The following is a 25,665-nucleotide window of genomic DNA, read 5'->3' as shown; positions in this document are numbered from 1 at the left end:
CATGCATGATGTGGATGTTCCAGCCCAGAGAGCAGGCTCCATACAACCCATCACTCCCTTGCAAAAAGCTGCCCCTCGGCCACCCTCTGGCCTAGGATGCACATGCTAGCAGTGCCATAAACCTGCAGGAGAATGAATATAGGGCAGAGTCTCCGGGCCATTTAGTCAGGGAATTCCAAGGTCCTGGGTGTGTGGAGTGTGGACTGAAATGTAGGGGGTCATTGGCTTCAGGTGGGCATATCCCATTGGCCCCATAGACTTGTCACCCTGTGAGTAGGGGAGTGTCTGGGTGAGTGTCAGAGCAGAGACCTTCTAAAGAGTGGAGTCAGGGCAGGGACCCCTCTTGCCCAAGGTGGTACTGCTTATTTTGGGTAAAGTAGTTTGGGACACCTTCTATCCTTTTTTTAAGATTTTAAAAATTTACTTATTGGTGAGAAAGCGCACGCAAGAGGGAGGAGTAGAGGGAGAGGGAGAAACACTCCATGCCAAGTGGGGAATCCAACATGGACCTCAGCCTCAGGACCCTGGGATCATGACCTGAGCCAAAGTATATCACTTCACCAACTTCACTGACTGAGCCATCCAGGAGCCTGGGGACACTTGCTATGCTAATAAAAGCAACTTTATTTAAAAAGCAGCTTAGTTTCTCAGTCTGGTTGTCATTAGAAAAGTTCCTCTTCTCAGTTGATTGGAAGCACAGGGTGGTCTGCTATTCCTAAATAAGTGCCAGCTGTTGAAATGGGAGTCAGCTCCTCAAGAGTTCTGTTTTCCCAGAGTGATGCTGAAACTTAAGTCCCACTATGCAAAGACCAGTGATGTTGCCTGAAACGAAAAGAGAGGTATAAGGACTGAGGAATATGTCTAGAGGTAGAGAAGCTCTCCAGTATTAACATTAGGCATTCTTGGGGCTCCTGGGTGGCTCAGTGGTTGAGTTTCTGCCTTCAGGTCAGGTTGTGATCCTGGGGTCCTGGTATCGAATCCCCCATCAGGCCCCTTTGGGGAGCCTGCTTCTTCCTCTGCCTATGCCTCTGCCTCTCTCTGTGTGTCTCTCATGAATACATAAGTAAAATCTTAAAAAAAAAAAATTAGCCATTCTTCTTGCTGGGAGCCTGAAAAATCTGTTTTTCAAAGAAGGTACTGGCAAATCAGTTAATATAAGGTTGCTTGCTTATTTAATTGCTTTGTATTTCTTTAATGACATACTTTATTTTGCTGACTTCAAAAATAACATTGACTTACTGTAAAGAAAAAAAAAGTTGAAAAACAGAAAAAATGAAATTTAAACTATCTGTAATCCTGCAACTCCAACAATTGCTGATATTTTAGGCAGTTTTCATCCCATCCTTTGTTGTGTTCCTTAACTGACATTTGGTAGTGGTTGTGGCTCAGTGTGGCTGTAGGAGTGAGGAACACAGAGAGAAACACAACCTCATTTTGCTTCTCAGGTGAAGAAGGGTACCAGCCGCTGAGGGAGAAAATGATCTCATGGCATCTTTCTGACATTCTTTTCCAACCTGCCTCTCCCACCAAGGTTTATCTTTGACCATCCAGGACCAGGTCTACAGGAGGAAGTCTTATAGTAATCACATTTTTGGTCTCCAATATGGCTTCCTATTTTAAAAGAAAGTCTAGCCTTGGCTTCAGTGCCCTAGATCTAATCACCAGCCAGTGTGGGCATGTGCATCTGTCAGCCTTGGATGCATTAAACCACCTCTGAATCCTCATGGCTTACAGCCACAGACATTTCCTCTCTCCTGGGTCTGCGGGTCATCATCCTTGGCCCCAGAATGTGAGTCAGACTCAGCTAGTTCACTTGTCTCTTACCATCCTCAGACCAGCAGCTCCCTGTGACACACTCTTCTCCTGGTGAACTCACAGCAAAGAATACAGGAGGATGGCATGGAAACACATGACACAACCTCTCAGGTCCTCTGCACAGTCAGTGCCCTATATCTTCCACCCATGTTCTGTTCACCAAAGCAAGTCATGTGGCTAAATCCAACATAAGTGGGGCAGGGACATGAGTCCCACCCATTGTGAGGGGAGGCATTGCTCAGTCACCTGATGACAGGCCTTGGAGTATATTTGGACAATATTTCAAACTTGGACCTCCTCTGGAAAGTCTTCCTTGACCATTCCAGCCTACAGGGATTTGTTTTCCTCTTTGAAAAGCTATAGAAATGGCTCATTTTGAGTTTATGTGCTGTCTATGTATCTTCCCATCTACAGACCCAAAGCCATCTGTTTATACATATCTTCTCGACATGACAGAAGAATATTCTCAGGAACCAGGGGTATTTTACGTGTATAAGATAATTTATTCATGGGCTGGTAACTGCTTGGTTTACTCTTTATTCCAAGAAGGTGATATTTAAAAAGTAATGTGTTTGCTTTGTTCCTTTCCTCTCCAGCTGCCCCCAAATCTTGTATTTTCAGCGGTGAGAAAAGGGAGCAAGCTGTAAGTGAAAGTTTCATTTCCCATTTTAAAGTTCTCTTATTGTTCAGCTCAGATCATCCAGTTTCCGTGGGTAACAGCTACTGAGTTAACTCTTGAGCTCTGCCTTTTGCTACAGAGCAGCCCAAATTGAGTTGGCTGACCTCACGACTGATAAAGTCATGATAAAGTTCTGACCTAAGGGCAGCCTGTGCATTCTAAGGACTACCCTCCCTGAACTCCCTGAACTCCAGCTCAGGTTTCCTTTGTGGGGGGTTTTTCCCCATTTCCCCCCACCCCATTTTCTTTAAAACAAAAACAGTATAGCACCATCACTTGGAGGGGGGAAAAAACGGATTCTGAAGCTGAAAAAGTGAGAGGGGTCTCAGAGAAAATCTCAGAAGAAGACACAGCTACAGATCCCGACCCTTTGGGAAATCCTTATAAAAAGAGGCTCTTCCTAGCCTCCAGTACTGGGCATGTGTTCTAGACAATGGAATTTAACAACTAAATGGTGTCCTTTGCTAGTGTTTTCTGTCTCATGTTTATTTCCTCATTGATTGTGCATTAGGGGAAGAAGGGAAGAAGATTTTTCATCTGCCTAAGTGACACCATAGGACTTGGTAAACCCTTAGTAGGCACTTGATTGACAGATGCCATATGCTATGGTTCCCACTTTATTTCCTATAGGTGTATAGTCTGTCTCCAGCAAGACCATGATGGTTCCCTGCAGTGGCTAGCATGGTGAAGAACATTTATTGATCTGCTCTTTTAATATTTTATTTAGAATTTTTACTTGAATAACAAAGGAAGAAAAGAAGGAAAGGAAACAAATGAGAAAATGAATGCTAAGAACAAGGAATCCTTACTTGAGGTAGGTTTATTTTTGCAGAGTAGAAGAAAAGAGAAAGCTGTTAACTGTATCTATTTTTAAATTATTTGCTTCTTGGAACAATGGGAGATTCTTAGACACACTGAAATATTACCTTGGGGTTTTAAAATCAAATTATTACTAAATTATAGCTATTTAGATAATTAAACTGGTTCTTTGAGTCAGTTTAAAATATGGCTTTAGACTGTATTTTACTCTCATGAAGTTGGATTAGTAATTCTTGACTAAAACACTTTTAAACCCACATAAAATTAATCTCTTAACATTCTATATTTTTCATTACTTAAGTAATGAAAAAGCTCCATACGAGTCAGATGTAAGGATTTCCAAACCTACTTTACAATGAATTCTAAGATGCTCTTCTGGAAGCCACGTGTGGTAGGAAGTATGAGCTTTGGAGATAGGAAACCTGACACAAGGTCTGGGTCTGCCATTGAGGTTCATAATTATTGGATAGGTCCAGGAACCTCAGTCTCCTGGATTGTACTGAATTATTACAACTATCCAGGGAGGTCATGGAAGCCCTGTGTCGATTACTGTGCACATGTTTGTGATTATCATTCTAGGGACATGTTCAGTTGATGGTTGATTATTTTTGAAACTCTTAGTGAGTTTTCACAATAGTATGCTAAAAATCAGGGCTCTGTTCCCAGCATATAATGCAGAGGAGTGCAGAGATCACAGGTCACAGGTGGCCATGCTGGTCAACAGTGTGTTGACCTTTTCTAGAGTTAGTAGATTTGAGGCTTCTTCTGAAAACTTAGAAGACCTGGGGACACCTGGGCCTACAGTCACACCTGGAGCCAGTTTGCTGACATTGAAGAGCACCCTCTCTCATTCACCAAGGTCTGGCCAGGCTCCCACACAGGTTTCTCTCCCCACCACATTCTCCCAGCCCTATACCAGAGGGAGTAGGTGCCAGAACCTCCTGCCCCTCCCAAGGTCCTGAAAAAAATCTTACAAATTCTGCTTTCTGGGACCAAGAGCACAGTGTGTATTTCCCATGGAGGCCCAACAGTGGGAATGGGGACATTCTCTGCATTTACCAGACTCCAAGTTCAGTTGAGGAAGAGAAAGTACCAGGTGTCCCCAGCAGCAAGGAGATTCAGGTTCTGAGCGAACTTAGTAGTGATAGGGACTGACAGACATGGAAAGGGAGGGTGAAGTTTCCTAATACAGCCATTTGTTTATAATCAGTGCTTATATATCAGCTGTCTACACTGCCTGTTCCTTGATTTATACAATTGCCTGAATAGTTCTTGATATAGGACTTCAGCAGGGTATTAAAAGCTGGATGTGAAAGAAAAATACAAAGCATGTTATGCTATGAAAAATTGGCATTAGCCTGCTTTCTAATTTGGACCAAAAATCTGATTGAAGGGATTATATACAAGGCAGCTAGTGCTAGCTAAATTGGAGGGAAATGTGAACAAAAATGTATCCCATATCCACTATATATATACATTTGCTTGCAGGGTACAAAATTAAAAGTTATTCTACATTTATGAGATGGAATGAAAGGAGGTTGAGAGTTATGAAAAAAAGAAGCCCAAAATAAATGAGTATTTGAACTGGGAGACAAAAATGATGTATAATTATGCTACATTGCTTTTTAAAGGAAATTTACTAAGAATTATATAATTGTATGCATGTTGTGAGATTTGAAAATCTACACCTAGAAATTTTACCTTGTCCCCTACCTTTTCTCATACCATAGTATTAATAATTGCCTTCTTTATTCTTCAGTAAGAAAACTATCCAAAGAATAAATTAACTTACACATATTTATGTATGCATAGGATTATATATTCTATTTTTTTCTATTTACTAGTAGTGAAATAGTAATTTTTTTTACTTATAGAAAAAGGAATAATGTTTCTATTTAGCAATTTATAATAGCAGAAATAACCTTTATGGAATGCTTACTTTTATAGTATACCAAGATTATACTCATAACCTTTCTTATGAAGCTAAAGCTATTGTGACTCCATTTTTACAAGTAAAGGAGCTGAGATTTAGGATTTGCCCACAGTTGCAAAGCTAAGTGGTCAAGAAGCCTTGAAGTCTAACTCAAGAGCTGAGATTTAGCCACCATAATATCCTTCCTCTCTTTTGACAAGTAGTATGTGATGTAAGTATATGCATTCAGAGTTATAGACAAATGACTTTTAGCTTAAAGGCTAGTTTGCCACAGTCTGTTTAGATATGAACAAAAATGTGGTTTTTTTTCTTTCTTGTGCTCTCTATAATCGGATTTTCAATTTTCAGGAAAGTTTCTGCGGGACATCCATCATTGTACCAGAACTTGAAGGAGCTCTTTCTTTGAAAGAAGATGGAAAGAAAACCTGGAAAAGGCGCTATTTTCTTTTACGGGCTTCTGGAATTTATTATGTACCCAAAGGAAAGACTAAGGTCAGAAAGAAAAATAAAACGCTTTGTCAAAAAATCATTTTATGAAAATTAACCTAAGGAAATCTTCAGATCACAATCTAAATGCACTTTTTTGCTCTGAAATTCATGTTACTACAATGTTTGTGCAAATACATACCCTATTCGGACAGAATTGCAGAAGTCCTTTTGAATTTTTCCAAAGCTTTCTCCTGTAGGTGAAGAATTTTATCTGTTTTAAAGTCAGATTTCAAAAATTATAGCAGAAGCACTTTCTTTTTTTTTTTTTTTTTTTTTTTCAGAAGCACTTTTCTAGAGATAATTTGTTACTTCATATATCTTTTTCTGAGGGTTTTTTTTTTCCCCTGTATTTACTCTCTTGTTCTGTGGTAATTATAATAAACTTCTTTTATCTGCAATCATAAAAGTATAAGTGTTGACAGAGCTATATTAAGATTGTAGCCCTTATACTCTGAACATTTAAGTTGTTCTCTGAAGTGTGCTGTTTGCATTACCCTGCCTATTTTAGGACAGTATCTTAGATTAAACTTCTACTTGGTGATTTAGGATTATTGCCTCTGATCTATAAGCATACCTTAAATTATTCATCTTTGAAATGAATTTTAACTCTCATTCTGACCATTAGCTTTTTTTTCTAAGAGCTTTTTTTAGAGGCTTTGGGCATTTGCATCTTGTTTACCTTTAAAAGCTTTAGAATACCTCTCTCATCATCATATTATTTGAGGTACGCTGAAGCATTTTGCCTTCACTGCTGAATCCAGGGCACCACCAAATGGCATATGTACAAATTGCAGGCTGCTTCCTTTTATTTATTTATTTTTTAAGATTTCATTTATTTATTTTTGAGAGACAGAGAGGCAGAGACATAGAGGAAGATACAGGCTCCCTGCGGAGAGCCCGATGCAGGACTCAATCTCAGGACCCCGGGATTATGACCCGAGCCGAAGGCAGACACTCAACCACTGAGCATCCCCTCAGGCTGTTTCTAATAAGGCTTGACCCACATTCCCAAGCAGGTGAAGTCCTGGGAAATATCCAGGTCTGTTCCTCTAGTGAGAAGACTCTCTTACCGATCAGAATGCAGGAGAGGCATAACCAGTACTGCGTGGTTTATGTCAGCCTACTGCTCCTACTTAGTGTGAATCACAGAAAACTGACAGAGTGTTTCGGAAAACACACACACACACACACACAAAGTCTTTGACATTTACATGTAAATGAGATGATAAACCTATCCCAACACATTTAGTGATAAAATTATAACTGTTCTAGCTTTGGACAAGAGTACTTTACTCACTGCTACAGTTAACCTTGGAAGAGAGGAACAAGCCAGGAGTCAAGAAAAAGAACAAGAAGTAGAAATTTTTAAAAGAAGAGGCAGGGATCCCTGGGTGGCACAGCGGTTTAGCGCCTGCCTTTGGCCCAGGGTGTGATCCTGGAGACTCGGGATTGAATCCCATATCAGGGCTCCTGGTGCATGGAGCCTGCTTCTCCCTCTGCCTCTCTCTCTCTCTCTCTCTCTCTTGCTCTCTGATGACTATCATAAATAAATTAATTAATTTAAAAAAAAAAAAGAAGAGGCAAAACTCGCTTTATTCACACTTGATGTGATCGTCTGCCACACAATATAAGACACTCAACTGAACGACTATTAGGACCAAATAAATTGTTTTCTTTTATACAAACAATATGCAAATGAAAACATAGTGCCAAATATTTCATGCATAGTAGGGAACAAAAAATACAAAATACCTAACAATAAACAGGAAATGTTCAAGACCAATGTGGTATAAAATATAAAATGCAATAAAAGAAGTGAACTAGAACTGAATAAATAAAAATTTATCATGCTGGTGGATGAAAAAATATTAATTCTCTCCCAAACTTTCTGTATGTTAAATCCCCCCAAAAATCTCAATAGGATAGTTTTTACTTGAAATTCACAGACTGATTCTAAAATTCCTCAGAGGGGTGGTATTTAATAAATAACATTGAAATAATTGTCTATCCATTTGGAAAAAGTAGTTTCCTACCTCATACCATGTTTCAAATTATTTTTTTTAAGATTTTATTTATTTATTCATGAGAGATACAGAGACATAGACAGAGGGGGAGAAGTTGGCTCCTTCCAGGGAGCCCAATGTGGAACTCAGTCCTGGTATCACAACCTGAGCTGAAGGCAGATACTCAACCACTGAGCTACCTAGGTATCCTCCCATGTGCCAAATTAAATCCTAGATTGATTAGATATATTTACAAAAAGTATGAAATCTCCTTTTATCTATATTTTTTAAAATTCTCTGAGAAAATATAGGTTAATATTTTCATAATTCAGGGGTTGAAAAACCTTCAACAAGGCTAAAAACTCAAAATTATAATGGAGAAAATTGATAACTTTGACTTCGTGAAGTGTTTTTTTTAACTCTTTAAGGCCAAAGATACCAAACAATAAGTTAAAGACTATCTCTGGCATTAGAGAGTACATTCCAGCATGTATAACCCAATACAAATATTCATAAAATATAAAGACTTCAAAAAAAAAAAAATATAAAGACTTCAACAAGTCAATAAGAAAAAAAAAACATGCTCATAGAAAAACTGCAATGCTTATTGAGAATTTAATACTAAAAAAAATATCAGTAGCCAGTGAATAATTAAAAAGTTGCCCTTTCTTACCAGTAATCAGGGAAATGTAAATTAAAAAGTGAAATATTTCTTCCTACAAGATTGATAAAATGAACAATGTTGATAATATCCAGCTTTCAGCAGGAGTAAGAAAAATGGGCAATGTCAACACAAAATGTTGGAATGTAAGCTGGTACAGCTGATTTAACAAGATCTATTAATATAAAGGGGAATGCCCTTTCAAATGGCAGCTTCCACATTTCACAATCTACCCCCACGGAAATATTTGCTCATATGTACAGTATTTTTGCAAGAGCAAAATATTGCAATAACCTCTAGTCATCTTTGGTAGGAATGGTTAAATAAATCATTACGCCCACAGAGTGGAGTGCTCTGCAGCCATTACATGACTGTCTTGTATCCATCCATATGTCTGACATAGGGAGACCAAGATACTATGTTAAGAAAATAACAAGTTTCTGGAACACTATTTATAGTAAAATCTCATTCATATTTTTAAAATGGTATGTGGGTATGTATGTATGTGGGTATGTCTACACATACATATGTATATAAATGTTCACCCGAAAACATTTGGAAGAATACTTCAAAACAATGGTACTTTCAGAGAAAAGAGTAGAATTAGAAAAAAGGAGTGTGGAAGAAGTTTTCATTTTATTATATGTGTGTGTGTGTAAGCATAATTTTATAAGCAATGTAGTATATAAATCATTAATTTTTATATATAAAATTATGGTTTATACGTTCTATTTTTTCAATTTGAAAAAAAAACCCAAGACTTTGAAAATCCAGAAGAAAATATCTTCAAAGAAAAAAACTGTGCAACCATCTACAAAGGAGGCATTGTGCACTGAGAGGTAGCGTTTGCCCTCTCTCCTTTATTCACTCACCTGCTAAAGAATTAAAGAATGTAAAGGCAAAAAAAAAAAAAAAAAAAAAAGAGTAATAGGGCGAATTTGTAATTGAAATGTAACCAAATATGTAGATTAGAGGTTGGAATCCTCACAAGGAGCATGAGACATGGAGGAGAGGTTCTGTCTCCATAGCAACACTGCCAGCCCTAATGGGAAAGCATGAAAGGAGTCTTTTTTTCTCAGAGAGAAGTGCATGAAGTGTGTGCTGATTTCCTGAGCATCATATTTACCTCTTATTGTTCATCCTGAGGATGACTTTTTTCTCTTCTAATGCTCAATTAGGAAATCCATCACTGACTCAGAATGGCAAAAGCCAACGTGAAATTTCTGACTAGGTGGTCAGTCCTCTTGTCCCCACTGCATCTGTAACGATGTCTCAAGGTCAGCCAGTCAGCTCTGGCCCCAGGAGTCCACGTGCAGGTGCCAGAACAGCAGTACAATATTCCACTCCATCTCTGGGTGTGTGGCACACTGTTTTGTCTTTGGTGTGCTCTTCTACCTCTAAAAATGCCAGCCTGACTTTTTAGAAAATGTATAACATGATAGATGCTTAAATGGGTTAATCTAAAATTCAATATTGTTCTGCTAATATGTTACCCTTAGTTGTGCCATCAAGGACAACCTTGAAAAATTATTAAGCTGTCAACGCAGTGAAATTTATTTTTTTCCTTCTTTTACAGACATCTCGAGATCTGGCATGTTTTATACAGTTTGAAAATGTCAACATTTACTATGGGATTCAGTGTAAAATGAAATACAAAGCACCCACTGACTACTGCTTTGTTTTAAAGGTATGTCGTAAGAAGTTCTTGATTTAGACTGGTGAGCAATTCGAGTTAATATTTCCTTTTAAGGAAAAAAATGTTAAAATTTAATATCATTAACCACAAGTGTGTATCATAATAATTTTTTTCATTTTAAACCAAAATAGGAAAGGTGGAAGCATTTCTACCCTCAGTTCCTGTTTCTGAATTTAAAACTTTATCATGGATCTATCCAGTCTTCTTCATCACTTATAAAAAATGAAAGCTCTCCAACTTGAACAAATCTGATACAGTTTCTCAGTTCTTTATTGGACCGTTATTCTGCTAAGAAGTTTTTAAAAATTAGGAACTTGACAAGATTTCCTAGAAAAATACAGAAAATACAAAAAATAGGGGGGAAAAACCCTTTGTCTAAAAATAGCCTTACTAGATCTTGAAGTTTTTTAAGGAGTATATTATCAAAAGGCAATTATCAAGTGTTTGGTCAGGTTTACATTTGCACCACATTTTGGAAGGTTGGGTAGAAGTAACTGTCTTCTGCCAAATTAACAACTGACTCCTAGAAATGGATTCAGGGAGTTTATGTAGCTATTCCGACCATACTTTGGTTCAAACACCGTAAATTCCTTTTCCTTCTCAGTCCCTCAATCACATTTCATGCCAGAGAGTGCCGATTATCTAAATCCATAGGTATGGCCCAAGGCTATGTGCAGAACTTCTCTTTAGAGTCAGGTTCCTCATTCTCCATCTGAGATGGAAGTCTGTGGAGCAGGTAGGTGTTAGTAAAATCAGGTTCCTGGGGATCCCTGGGTGGCGCAGCGGTTTGGCGCCTGCCTTTGGCCCAGGGTGCGATCCTGGAGACCTGGGATCGAATCCCACATCGGGCTCCCGGTGCATGGAGCCTGCTTCTCCCTCTGCCTGTGTCTCTGCCTCTCTCTCTCTCTCTCTCTCTCTCTCTCTGTGACTATCATAAATAAATAAAAATTAAAAAAATTTTTTAAATAAATAAATAAATAAAATCAGGTTCCTGGTGAGATTGTTCGGTAGCTCAGTCACCCATTCCCCCCGAGGAAGAACCCATCACCGCGGTTGTAGAAATGTATCCTTGCCAGACTACACGTGTGTGCTCATGTACTTCTTGGCAAAGCTGTCACCTCTCCTTCCAAAGTGGTTCAAAGTCTATACTATAGGTTTATATCACCTTCATAAGTGGAGGACAACACCTAACATCTACGTGTGTGGCAAATATAACCTTTGTCAAGGACCACATCATTAGAGATGACCATGTACCCACTCTGTCATTTCAGAGGTTTCGACATTAGTGTGGTATTGTCACTCACATTACTGCAGGAGTTGGGTGTTCCCTAGACCCAACATTCCCAAAACTCTGAGCACAGGCAGTCTGGGCATTCATTCATTCATTTATTCATTCATCATATACTCAATATCAATTGAATGCCAGCTGCCTGCTAGGTACTAGGTACTGTCCCAGGGGCTCAGGATACAGAGGTGACCCAAACGTACAATAATCCGTGTTCTCATAGAGTTTATATTAAGAGTGAGGAAAATGGCAATAAACAAAAAAATGTGATTATCAGGCAATGCTAAGGCTCCGGATAAATATGAAGCCGGGTAGGGGACCCTGTGTGCAAGGACCAGGGCTTCTTTAAGTGGGTTGGTCAGGGAAAGGGTCTCTGAAGGAATGACATGTAACAAAAGATGTGAGTAAAGTGAGGGAGGAAGAATTACCCAAGGAAGAGCATTCCAGGAAACAGGACCAGCAAGTGCAAAGGCCCTGAGGTGGGGTCCCATTTGGGTCAGTAGGAAGAGAGATGAGAATGTCCTGCCTGCTTCAGGTTCCTGCCTTTCCTTTTCTGTTCCTGGTATAGATGGGGTTGTGAGAATAATAACAAACACATAGCATCTATAATGCAACCTCTTAAGCACTTTACATACATTAACACATTTAATCATCTTACCAACATTTTGAGGTAAGAGCCATAATTCTCCCTAAAATATAGATGTGGCACCTGAGCACAGAGACTCTTCAACCAGTAAGCGGCCGAACAAGGTTAAGACTAGGTGGTGGGGAGCCTGGGTGGTTCAGTCGGTTAAGCGTCCAACTTTTAATTTCAGCTCAAGTCATGAATTGAAGCCCCACATTGGAGATTGATCTCCACCCAGTGTGGAGCCTACTTTTTTTTTAAAAAAAAGAGAGAGATAGAGAAACCAGGTAGTGGCTGAGAGGCCACTCTCTCAGACTGTTTGCTAGGATGCAGGATCTCTGCCCTGCCCCACCCCTGCTGCCAGCTGGCCTGAACTGTGCATTCATTGTGTTCCTGTCTGACCCCATGGCCCTTGTTTGGAATTCTGAGACCCTGAGATACTACCATACTGGAGGCCCTCATTTTCCTGTGTACATTCCAATGCCCACATCTGTTAAGCTGGGAGAAGCCTTTGAAAGAGGTTCTGAAATGCTACTCAGTAACTGGCTTACTTAAACTCATGGTAGAAATACACATTCCAAGGTCCTGGACCCACTGACTCAGAACGTTTAAGGATGGGGCCAAGGAATCTTTGCTTTCCCAGAGCATAACCAAGTTTTACACTCAGTGTTAGAATGCATCCTACCTCTAAACATCAACAGTCAGGGCTTAGCTGGTAATGGAATGCACTTTACAGTGGAAAAATTGAATGACAGGTGTCAGGAGGAAGTAGAGGCTGCCCCAATTGCAGGGCTGGGTACCAGAGGCTGGAGCACCTGGTGAGAGAAAGACAAGGCCCAGACCCAGAGGTCCCAGGATGATGTTTAGACACAGTGAGCAGGACAAGAGCTCGGTTTCTTGTGCCAACTCACAAGTTTGGAAGTAGATCCTGGAATCATGGTATCAATGATCTGACCTGGGATGCAGGTTACCCTGGGCTGCACGAAGAATGGCCATGCTGAGGCCTGGGGTATTGGACTAGGGTATCAAAAACCCACATATCCAAGGCCTAAGCCTTCACGAGAGGGTTGGGGGCCTCCCTGAAGAGTGTGTGTATGTGTGTTGTGGAGGCGGAGGTACAGGGCTCCAAGACAGAGAAGAAAGCAGGCCTGATGGATATAGAAATGGACAGGAGTCACGAGCAATCCTCATAGAACATTTCCCTTTTTCTTAAGACATGATCAGTTTTGTTCTCGAACCAATTTTATGAGCAATCACTCTGCTTATTCTGCTCTTAAGCATGCTGAGTTCTCAGTACCTTCCCAGAATACTGGGAATTGTTATTAATTTGCTGAGTAAAAGGGTCTCTCACAGTTTGAAGAACTTAATTTGTTTATGAACATTTGGTCACTTATTTCCCTTTCTGTACATATTGGGGGGAAGAAAACCTCTTGATATTAAAATATTTCATCAGGGCAAACAGATGTACAGAATTCAAAGAATACGCATATACATTACAAAAGGGATTCAGGATATGGAGAAGCATGTTAAGAGATTGTGTGATTCCATAGCCATGTACTGATTGAGAAATCCAGTCCAGAAGTTTCTTATTTAGTGTGAGCTTACTGATTATGACAGTCCATTGGGGGGTGCTGTCAGGAAGATGGGAGAGTTGAGTCCTGGCCTGTCCCCTGGCACATTATCAACACTCTACGCCCCATTGCCCGCTTCTACAAAGTGAGGATGATTACACCCAACCCTTCTTATGTGGATTAAATAATGTATGTTCAAAACACCCTGAGTTCCATGTCTAGAAACATAGCACTCATTAATTGGGTCATTACTACAACACTTTATCATTAAGTAATTATTTCTATTGACCAGTGGTTCTCAAATTTTTCTGTGCATGAGAATCACCGAGAGATGCTAAAACACAGATTTCTGGGGCTCCAGAGTTTCTGATTCAGTGTCTGAGGTCACACTCAGGAATTAGCTCTTCACCTGTCCTTGAGAGGTTGTGCATACTCATGGGAAAGAGATTAGAATCCGAAGGAAGGATTTAGTACTCAAGAATCATTCCTTCCCTTGCACTCTTTCTTTGATGCACACTCCCATCCTGAGCCTGTGATGAAGTCCCTCCTTTGTGAATTCTTGCTCGCTCCATTCTGAGGCTAAATGAGATGATGGGGCAGTGGAAGTAAATATCTTCCAGGAGAAATGAGGGTTTATCAAGGTCTATTCAGAAGTGGTGGAATATCTTGGAAAGAGCATTGGAATTCAGCTCCCTACCCATCTTCTCTCCACCCCTTAACTCTGCTACATTTTCTTCACAGAAGTTTTCACAATCTGAAATTATATTACTTAGTGTTTTCTGTTTTTATTGGATTTCTACCCTAGTGGAATAAAAACACCTTGAGAGCAGGGACTTTTTCTGTTGTGTTTACTATTATGTTCCAGAGCCTGAATAGGTATTAAATGCTTAACTCACATCTGTTGAATCAAAGAACAAAAATGCATGTCAAGCCCCCTGCCCCATTGTGCTCTTCAAAACCTGGTTCTGTTTGTTTGTTTGTTTGTTTGTTTTTGGTTCTGTTATTAATAGGCACATGCCCTCTCATGTTATGGGCTCTGTGTTGGGTTCTTCTCATACATTATTTCACTTAACCTTTCAACAGCCCTTTAAGGGAGGTATTATCATCTCTACATTATAAATGTGGAAGCAGAAACTCACAGAGGTTCATGAACTTAGGTGAGGTCACCTCACGCTTATGGTTAAAAATGAAATGTGTTCTCTTGAGAACAAACTCTTCTCACTCCTATCTTGAATTTCTTGGAGCTAGGATTTAGGGTCAACATTCTCTTGCTACTGTATTTCCTTTCCCTAGCCTACTTAAGAGCCATGTCATAATGTGGGGCTCACACAGTTGAGCTAAGTCACTCACTTTTGGCTCTTGAGTCTGCTTTTTGCTGACTGGGTCAGCCTCCGCACTCACAGATTTTAGCAGCTTTTCCCCTGCTTTCCACACAACTCAGTCTTCGACTTCATCCCCTGACATCATCTATACTTTCTCAGAGTATCTCACCTGCGAACCTCTCAGCACACCTTGCCTTCTACTTGGAGAAGACAGGGAAGGAAAAGCTTGAGTTGCCCTGGTCTACTTCCTCTTTACCTCTGAACTTAACTTGATACAATCATCATCCTTCCAACTTTGTGTTTCAGAAGAAAAGGCTCCCTCTTCCAAGCTCAGTGCCTCCAACATTAGCCCTTCCCTAGGACCACACCATCAAGGACTCCCTTTTGCTTCAGCATCTTCATGTCTCTCCAGAGAATTCTTCTCTTGGGCTAGAACACATTCAGGTATTCCCTGGGTGGATAGGGGAGGTTCTATAATCACTTCCCTCAGTTTGATCTGCCCCATGCCTTGGGCTTCTGCGTTCCCTTTCACCCAGACTTCCTAAGAAAGCAATATGTCCTCCTTGTCTTCAACTGTTATTCTGCAAATAAAACTCATTCGTTCCAAAATATTTCTCTCCAGCCTACTGCTATCCAGTACCGTAGGATACATGGTGAACAAAACAAAGAACTTGTCTTTGTGGAACTTGCACTCTAGCAGGCTTCTCCTCCCTCCTGTGCTGAAACTATTGTTAAAGTTTCTGGTGAACAGTCAGGAGTTTCAGTCAATCCTCGGGTGTCTGATCTTCCTGGCATCATTTGCATTGGTGATAACTGCCTCACCCTCAGCCCAGACCCCTCTATCCACCCGCTCCTCCATTTCTGTGAGTTCTTCCTCTTCCCACACACCCTAGAATGTTCTCTGGGGTTCTATATTCTGTTCTCACCAGACTTCTGCTCTTTCTGAGAAATCATCTTCACAGCCACAGCTCCAGCTTTTGTCTGTACACTAAGAATTCCCAGTCTATAGCGAATTGTTTCACTTTCTTCCATCTTACACCTGAGACAAGCACGTGTCCAAAGACACTTCAGTCATAACCTGTCAGGTAGTAATTTCAGCACTTTCTCCACCCTCATGAACTACTCCTTTCTGCAGTCCCTATCAAGATGATGGTACCACCACCCACTGTATTACTTTTGGGGGGCTACCATAAGAAAGTTCCACTAACTGGCTGACTTAAAACAACAGAAATTTATGCTCTCACAATTCCAGGAATCCAGAAGTTTAAAATCACGGTGTCAGTAGGGTTGGCTCCTTTTGGAGGGCTCTGAGGGAAAATCTGTTCCATGCCTCTCTCCTGGCTTCTGCCATTTTCCAGCAATCCTTGGCACTCCTTGGCTTACAGCTTTATAACGCCAATCCCTGCCTCTGTATTCACATGGCCCTCCACTCTCTGCATGCTTGTTTGTTCTCTTCCCACAAGGACACCAGTTATTTTGGATTAAGGCCCAACCTAATCAAGCATGACCTCATCTCATCTAGATTATATCTACAAAGATCCTATTTACAAATAAGGTCACATTCATAGGTATCAGCAGTTAGGACTGCAACATAAAGGGGAAACAGTTAAACCCATAATAACCACCTACTTTTCCAAGTTAGAAATAGAAAAATCATCCTAGAAGTCCCTTCTCTTCCCTTTCTTGTCCAATCCATCATCAAGCTCTGATTTTCCATCAGAGATGTCTCTAATCCAGCCCTCTCTGTTGGTCCTTCCTCCCCATTCCAGGCCCATCTTCCACGTAACTGCCATTGCCGTTTGTATCACTGTGCTCTCCTAAAATGTCTGATGCCTACAGGACAGTGTCCACATGCTAGTTTGACACAAGGCTCTTGACTCTGGCTTCCGCTCATTTGCTGCCTCTTTTTTCCATGGCTCCCAGGTCTTAGTCACACAGAGAATTTCTAGATGTTCCTCAGATGTGACAGAGTATTAGCATACACTTCTTCCAAAGAGCCTTCTCATTCTCTGTTTCAAGTTTTTACTATGAAATTCACCATGTCATAGGGTAATCATAAATTTGTTTACGTATGTCTCCTCCAGCAACATTCCCCAGCCACCATGTCCTAATTATGGTGTGAGTGCCTTACTCATCTTTATTAATGAGAGCTATATTTCTTAGTACTTAATATATTTCTTAGTTCAGACACTCCTTTGGCCTTAGACAAATGGCTTAACCTCTCTAGCACAGTCTTCTCATTTGTAATACATCGGTTACCTCAGTTTAGAGATCTGTTAAGATCCTTTTTAACAGTAATGTTCTATAATTGCCCTGACACTTGTGTACTGTGTTGTACATACTACAAGAGCTTCTCTTGTAGTATTTACAGCACAATTAAATTAAATCTATTGCACAAGAGTCTGGCCAGCGGTACTGAACCAGTGTTTTGTTTTGTTTTTTGTTTTTTTTTCTTAAACCCCTTTGCAAATGATTTTTCAGTAAAAGGCTCAGTTAGGGAGCAAACTCCCTGGCAAAGTCCTAAGCCATGACTGGAAAACAAACACGCTAACTTTGCTATATGACATCCTGGGAGTCAGAAAGGAGCCTCGTGCCCACTAGATAGGTCACTTTAGAACCATAACATCTGAGGATTGCAAGCAACTTTTGAGGTCATCTGATGTTAACTCTCCTGTATACATTTGTGGTGTGTGTGTGTAGTGTAAGGAAGTCAGTGAGAATGTGGGAGAGAATGAACCAAGGTCTGTACATCTACCTCACCATCATAGGAGGAGCCACTGTTAGAATTCAAGTCTCAAGAGTTCTTGCCTATGTTTTATCCTCAAAACCCATTTTATTTAATGGAATATCCACATTTTACTCTATTTGGATAAATAACATACTTAAGAATTTGTTAATTGTGCTGTATAAGTGGATACCTCTACACAGAGAGCTGATGTGTGCACCTCATTGCAAGCACAATATGATATATAGTCTATTATTAGGAACCTGGCTCTCATGTGGTGTGAAAACCAAAAAACAAATGAAAAATATTTGAATAGGGGCAGCCTGGGTGGCTCAGCGGTTCAGTGCCGCCTTCGGCCCATGGTGTGGTCCTGAAGACCCAGGATCGAGTCCCACGTCGGGATCCCTGCATGGAGCCTGCTTCTCCCTCTGCCTGTGCCTGTGTGCCTCTCTCTCTCTCTCTCTCTCTCTCTCTCTCTCTCTCTCTCTCTCTCTATGTCTCTCATGAATAAATAAATAAAATCTTTTTAAAAAATATTTTAATATACCAAGCCAAGTTAACAGTGTTAACTTTTAAAATTTCTCAGGAAAAAAAAAATAAGAGTTGCTTTCTAAGAAAAATTACAAACATTAATTGCTCTTGCTGAAGAGACCCGTTCACCCCCTTGCATGACTGTCAACAAGAATGCTGTTGTAAGTTAGGGAGCTGGGTTTCTGGTGCTGAAAGACAAGAACTTTGGTTTGGCTTTGTGGATTTTATTACGGGAGGGCGTGCTGCAGGCATCTCTGGAACGTCACATTCCATCCAGGAAATAAGTCACTTGTCATCAGCATGACCTTCTAGTTCATTAATGTTACAAATCTATTTTTGCCGTGGGGCCACATTATCTGAGTTGATAGAGAGTTTTGATTTTAAAGGCCTCCACAGATGATGATCGTTTGCATGACAGTTAGAAAGCTAAAATCTCACATTCAGAATGAATGAGGAAACACTGAACCCCAAAAACAGGGAAATGTGCAGCGGCCATTCAGAAGTGTCTGCCACCATCTGCTGGCCAGAATGGAAAACTACAGGCCACCCTGGGGAGCCCAGGGCTATCACCCTCAGGAAAACCTAAGACCATCCTGCAAGTGATGCAGAAGCAGATTCTCAGAGCGGAGGAACCTAAACAAAGAGAATGGTCCATTTACAGACAGAAGTATGAAGGTGAACTTTCCTCAACTGGTCAAAAGGCCACAGGGAAGAATTCTTTACAATTTCTTAATTTTCTGTGGTATCCTTAAAGTTTGGAATTTTGGCCTTAAGAGCTTCATAAAAATACAGAAATTCTAGGTAGCAGGACAAGAGACCCCCCCAAAGTTCTAGTGGACCATAGCATAAAATATATAATAACTTCTCTCGGCCTTGTTTTCTCATTTGTAAAACCGAAATTTACTAACCTCTCATCAAGCTCTTGAGTCTGTAACAGGTCTTGTTCTCCTTTTTGGGCAATGACAGCAATGCCACCAAGTTGTGAGAAACAGCAGGGTGACTAGCTGAGATGCTGTTTCTCAGACTCAAACTGATGTTCAGAGGCACAATGCCCTTGACCTAGATCAATTTTGAAAATAGCCATTTCCTTGATGGTCCGTAACGAAGCCAAAAGCAAAAGCGAAGGAGAGAGATCTGTGCGATACTCTTTAAGAGAGGAGCCAGCAGCTCCACTCCTTTCCTGCCCCTGAAAATGGCTTCCCACTCTCTTGGCATTCCATTTCATGCTCAGCACCACCACCGGTTTCTCCGCATTCCAGCAGGATTAACAAGCTTCTCTGAGGGTTGGAGGCAGAAGAGGTGGTCTTATGCACACAACTTCACCCACAATGGTTATAGTTGTAACTTTTCTATATAATAAAACTTACTAAAAATGATAATGAGTCCATTTAAATGTACCCTGGTTCCTCATGAGGCTGAACCCAGTGTTGGATTCCACGCTCAGTGGGGAGCGGGGAGTCTGCTTGAGATTAGATTCTCTCCCTCTGCCCTCACCCCACTTGCGTGCTCTCCCTCTCTAAAATAAATAAATAAAATCTTTTTAAAATAGTAAGATAAAAGTACTCCTATTCCTAATCCTAAAATTACTACCAGCAGTTTTCCACTATCTCAGGAATCACATACGTTGTTTTTTTTTAATTTTTTGAAAGATGCTAATAAATAAGAAGGAGTTTATAAATGGTCTTTGAAATTACTTTTTTCTAGCATCCCCAAATTCAGAAGGAGTCCCAGTATATCAAATATCTCTGCTGTGATGATGCAAGGACCCTAAACCAGTGGGTCATGGGAATAAGGATTGCCAAGGTAAGAGACCATTTGGACACAGCCTGTCTTGGATTGCACACCCGCACCCCAACCTGAGTGCAGTCTCTGTACTACTTCAAAATGACCATCCATTAAGGATGGGTCAGCATTCCTGATGCCATTTTATTTTCTGGCCCTTGGGGCTTTTTTAATAGGAGAGAGTGATGGAAACACAGACCTTTCCAATGACCTGAGAATCAAGGGTTTATTCTCCTGTGAGACTTCGAAGGTCTTTATATTTACTCAGGGAGAGCTTTGCACATATAGTATGTAATTAAAAAGTACAACACGTAACCTGTAGTAGATTTACATGAAGACCTATGTAATCAGAACTGAGAGGCAAAAGCTCTCCTCTAACATCTAGGTAAAAGTATTAACTGACTCTGCTAATCTGGAAAATCACTTAACACATGAAAACAATCTATGAATTTTTTTAATTGAAACATACTAAAAAAAATCTCAAGAAAGAAGTAAAAAGAGTAGCTATAAGGTGCTTTTTACTCGATATGTATATTGCAATTGAGTGCTGGATTTGGGATAAACGGATTCCTTTCTTCTTTTGTGTTCTTTCCCCAGTATGGAAAGACTCTCTATGATAACTATCAACGGGCGATGGCAAGGGCCGGGCTCGCCTCTCGGTGGACAAACCAGAGCACAGTCAGCACAGCTCCACCAGCCACGTCAGCTGCGCCGTCGACAGGTACTGTGCTAAAAAGAAATTCTGACACCTGTTCAAAGCTTACCTGTTCAGAGCTCATGTTCAAACTTACCTAATGCACCTTATAAAAACAGAACTTGTTGGCACTGTGTATGTTTGTTTCCCTTCTGATGGTCAGGCCCAAGATCTCCCACACACATCTGTACCTGTTTCTTTATAAGTGATTCTTAGTAAAGCTTCGACTGCTTTTCTCATGATATGCTTGTGGATCAGATGGTGATCACAGTGGAGGGTGAGCTGAAAGAGTACTGTGTCACATCAGAGTATAAAGGTGGTATCTGTCCCAAGCTCCATGAGCACCAACAGACAGCCCACATAAATGACAAGATCATTCCCTGGCGTTTTGCCTCAGTGATCCCATAACCAGAGCCTTGAAGCTGATCCTGGACATTACATTCTACGGTAACATAACAGCTTCTTGTTTGTATTTGTAAGGAGGCCAGACACAGAGAGATGAAGTGGGTACAAAGCATTGCTTTACATACACTGTTTCTGATTCTTACACCAACCCTGCAAAGTATAGATTACTATCTGCACTCCACAGTTGAGGAAATTCTGAAGCTCAGATAATCAAGTGTCTAGCGTCTTCTCTGTGGCTCAGCTGGATTTCAAATATGTTGTCTTCATGGTAAACAACAGTTGAAAGAACTGGAACTATTATGACTAGTCTTGGTCACCCTTCAGTGTTAAAGAATGGTCATATCAAAGGCCAGTATTGGGATGTCTGTCTGGCTCAGCAGTTGAGCATATGCCTTCGGCTCAGGGCATGATCCTGGGATCCTGGATCAAGTCCCGCATCAGGCTTCTTGTGGGCAACCTGCTTCTCCCTCTGCCTATGTCTCTGCCTCTCTCTCTCTCTGTGTGTCTCTCATGAATAAATAAATATTTTTTTTAGAAAGGCCAGTATATATATTCTTTCCTCCTCAAAGGTAAAAGCAGCTTGAAAATGGAGAAGGTGCAGTAACAGTAGATTTGACCCAACATTTAAAGATATTTTTACTAGATGAGTCCGGTCTGCCTGCCATGTGTACAGGGAGTTTCTGAAAGTGTTTGTCTTGAATAAAACTATTTTTTGCAGAGCACTTACCATGATTTGTAATAATTTTATGTGTCCATTACTGTGTTTGGTGCCTGTTTTCTCCACTGCACTCTAAGTCTTGAAAGGACAAAGGACCATTTCACCATGTTGCACACTGTGTTCCCAGAGTTTACAAGCCTGGCATATATTTAATATTTATTGAGTAAATAAATTTACTAAATTTACTAAATTTACTAAATAAAGGGTTGCTGAGGTTGGTTGGGAGTTGGGTTTCTTAATCCTCTCAGTCTTCAGCTTGGGAGGGAAACGCCACTTGGAGTTCTTGGCGGGCAAGTTTCTCCTTCCCAAGATGGGGTCACTCTTTGGGATGAGGGATCCTGAGGCCATCTCCGGCATCTCTCCCCGGAGTACCAGCCTCCTTTCCAGTAAAGGCTCTTGGGCTATTTCTAAGGCAGATCATCCTATGGCCTCAGCTCTTACTGAGGGTGAGCCCATAAGGTTCTCCTTAGTCTTTTGATTCAAGGGAATGCTATGATGCCTTTCCTTTCCAGACAGCCAAAGAATTTTTCTTCTGAGCATTTTTCTTGAAATTGGGATCACTTGCTTTAGCAAATAGCTCTATTTCTTACCAACTAGTGGCTCTAGTTATTTTTCACAAGCATAACCATACCTCTTGTTGAGCTGACACATCAGCTGAACTGTTTTAGAACAATTGGGATACCCTGATTGGCATATCAGCCATTTCCCAGAATGGAGCAACTAGTGTATTGTACCAACAATCATCCTGTCACCCAGACAGGTTTCTTAGCCTGGATCTGGCTCAGTGAGGTATCAGTCAGGAAGTTTGGGTTTTATGGTCAGCAGCCAGGAAGAGCCATATCCAGTCAGGTGCTCAGGGGATCATCTTTGGCATCAGCTGTATTCATTCAGGTCACTCAGATCACAAACTGTCTCTGTGATTCAGTAAGAAATATATTTGGTCTTTGACATCAGCTCCTGACACAGCCTCAATAGCCCAAGGTGAGCTGAGTTATGGTGTCTTTGTTATGCTAATGAGACGCCTCATGGTGAATCCCTTTGTGGCTTTAGGATGGGGGCTGGTCACCAAAAGGACCAAGCAAGTGATTCTACCACAGAGCTTTGGACATCACTTTCAATTGGGCCCTTAATACTACCTATTGTTCTTACTACAGTTTTCTAGACTAGCAGTTCTCGGAGCCAAGGGTGACTTTGACCCCCAGGGAAGACTTGGCAATGTCTGGGAACAATTTTGGTTGTCACACCTTGAGGGAAATGCTTGTGACATCTAACGGATGGAGGCTAGGGATGCCATCTTTCCTAAAATGTATAGGACAGGGCCCCATACACCAAAAAAATTTCCAGTCCCAAATGTCAGTAGTCTTGAGAAAACCTGTTGCTGTCAATGTAATCTCCTAGTTTCTCTAATTGTTTCATATGTTCTTTACTCTCCTCAGATATCTAATGGCCAAATCCTTTACTTTCAGGAGAGAAAATAAAACCATCAAATGGGAACTCCTTTGACTTCCCACCACCAAACCCAACACCTTCCCTGTATGTGCACCTGTCCTAGACTGCATCCATTATGTTACCTCCTAATAAAGGCCAGTCCTTCCATGTAGCCTCTGGTCCCCAATTCAGATACCAGTTGATTTACTGCAGTATTGACTCTGATGCCTACCACTGGAGTTAGCTCAGACCATACAGGTCAAGGGCACCAACCCTAACAAGGCTGCCTTTCTTCGCACTTCTGCCACACTTCTGATCTAGTGGCTACAATTTTGGAGGTTCCCACTACCCCTTCAGCTTCCACAGTTCTCTAGAAGGACTCACAGAACTCAGGAGAGTACTATCCTTATTATTACAGTTTTTAAAATAAAGGATACATATCAGGACCAGCCAAATAAAGAGACACACCAGGCAAGGTCTAGGAGGGTCCTGGCTGCAGAGCTTGTCCTCTCATTGACCATGTGATGGATTTCATTGTCCTCCCCAGAGGCTGGGTTAGCACAGAGCCCCAACCCTCTAATCACTTGGTTGATGTTTCTGATAACAAGCCCACCTCCCAAGCCATCTTGTTAGCATAAACTCAGATGTGATCCTAGGGGTTCACTGAATAGCGAAGACATTCCAATCACTTTGGAAATACCAAGGGTATTAAAAGTTCTGTGCCAGGAACCCAGGACAAAGACTAGACACATGCTTTATTATACCATTCTCTTCTACTTTCTTTTCTGCTCTACTGGGTCCTTCTCCTCAACATTGCTTCCTTCTTCAAACAAACAAGTTTTAAAACCATCCTATGACTCCCCATCTCCCTCTAGCTACTGCCCCACAGGACAACCAAACTATTCTTTTTTTTTTTAAGATTTTATTTATTTATTCATGAGAGACACACAGAGAAAGGCAGAGACATAGGTAGAGGGAGAAGCAGGCTTCCTGCCAGGAGCCCAAGGTGGGACTCGATTCCAGACCCCGGGATCATGCCCTGAGCCAAAGGCAGACATTCAACTGCTGAGCCACCCATGCATCCCCAACCAAACTATTCTAAAGGGTTGACTACATGTGCTGCCTCCACTTTCCTACCCTCATTCACTCTTCCACCCATTTCAATCAAGCTGCTTCTTCTAATACCCCATGGAGGATGCTCTTGCTAAGCCCACGTGGCCTCTATGTTGCTAAATGCAACTATTATAAACCTGTCTTCGTATCTGACCTTTTAGCACCATCAACACGATTGTCCACTCCTCCCTGAAACAGTCTCCTCTATTGGCTTTCCAGATAGCACACACTCCAAATCTTCTATCCCACTCCCAACTTCTAACCTCCTCTGCTAACTCTTCTTCTACTGCACCTAATCAGCCTCGGCCCAGTCAATCCTAACTCTGTTCTCATGTTATACGATCTCTTTACGTGGTCTGAATCCACTCCTGTCACCATATATGTGCTGACCACCCACAAATATATAAATCCAACCCAGACTTCTCTGTTGATCTCCAAAACCATGTAACCAGTGATTTGCTCAATGGCTCCATTTGGATACATCAGTAAAACTGATGCATCATCTTATCCTCCAGACTTGATCTTCTGTTGTTTTTCTCAGTTTCTGTAAATCATCATCATCTGCCCAGGTGCTCATGCAGGATACAGGCAAGGAAAGATCACTCATGCCCAAATCCAGTCACATCCAAATCCTGTTGACTCTACCTTCTAAATTGGTCAAATCTGTCCAGATCTGTTCATCTCCGTTCCCGTCAAACCCAAGCTGCCATGATATTTCACTTGGCCTCCAGTGGTGGTGGTGCACCAGCTCAACTCCCTACATTTGAAGACTTCTCTCCCTCCCTAAGTCAACTTTCTAAACGAAAATGTGATTTCTTCCCTATGGGTAGTGTTTCAGAAGCTTCTCACTGCTCTTAATGTCCCAAATCCTTAGCAAGGCCAACCAAGTCTGCATAATATGAGGCTTGCCCAGCTCTGAGGCCTCTTTTCCCCACCTGTGTCTTCCCATTCTTGTCACATGGGCCACTTGTTTTTTCCTAGTTTTTAAAGCCCCAAACACCATCATCTCTTAGGGACTTTACAGATGTTGTTCCCTCTGTTTATGACATGTTTTCCTTCATGTGGCTAATTCCTTCCTATTCTCAGGTCTACAATGAATTGTCCCTTTTACTTTTTTTTTAAGATTTTATTTATTTATTCATGAGAGACAGAGAGAGAGAGGCAAAGACATAGGCAGAGGGAGAAGCAGGCTCCATGGAGGAAGCCCAACATGGGACTCGATCCCGGATCTCCAGGATCATGCCCTGGGCCAAAGGTGGTGCTAAACCACTGAACCACCTGGGCTGCCCTGAATTGTCCTTTTTAAACCAGTCATAATTAATAATCTGTTTGATTAGTTTAGAACTGTTCTCTCCTCTAGACACTGAAAGA

General features: G+C 41.1%; 1 protein-coding gene and 1 long non-coding RNA gene across 3 annotated transcripts in view; one reads left to right on the top strand and one right to left on the bottom strand.

Annotated features, from left to right (window-relative positions):
- The window catches only part of APBB1IP (amyloid beta precursor protein binding family B member 1 interacting protein), a 99,478-nt gene that overhangs the window by 66,861 nt on the left and 6,952 nt on the right, over positions 1-25,665 (top strand). For both annotated transcript variants that reach the window (XM_038529749.1, XM_038529748.1), the window contains exons 8-12: positions 3,222-3,308; positions 5,595-5,738; positions 9,976-10,086; positions 19,859-19,957; positions 20,534-20,657. In XM_038529749.1, coding sequence (XP_038385677.1) covers positions 3,222-3,308; positions 5,595-5,738; positions 9,976-10,086; positions 19,859-19,957; positions 20,534-20,657 — 565 coding nt within the window. The remainder of the gene's footprint in view (positions 1-3,221; positions 3,309-5,594; positions 5,739-9,975; positions 10,087-19,858; positions 19,958-20,533; positions 20,658-25,665) is intronic.
- The window catches only part of LOC111091234, a 31,643-nt gene continuing 6,582 nt past the window's right edge, over positions 605-25,665 (bottom strand). The window contains exons 2-3 of the long non-coding RNA XR_005355165.1: positions 5,875-5,926; positions 605-822 (exon numbers count right to left, since the gene is read on the bottom strand). This is a non-coding gene — a long non-coding RNA (uncharacterized LOC111091234). The remainder of the gene's footprint in view (positions 823-5,874; positions 5,927-25,665) is intronic.

The sequence above is a fragment of the Canis lupus genome, chromosome 2, assembly GCF_011100685.1.
Source record: "Canis lupus familiaris isolate Mischka breed German Shepherd chromosome 2, alternate assembly UU_Cfam_GSD_1.0, whole genome shotgun sequence".
NCBI lineage: Eukaryota > Metazoa > Chordata > Mammalia > Carnivora > Canidae > Canis > Canis lupus.
This window is presented reverse-complemented; position numbering and strand designations above follow the sequence as displayed.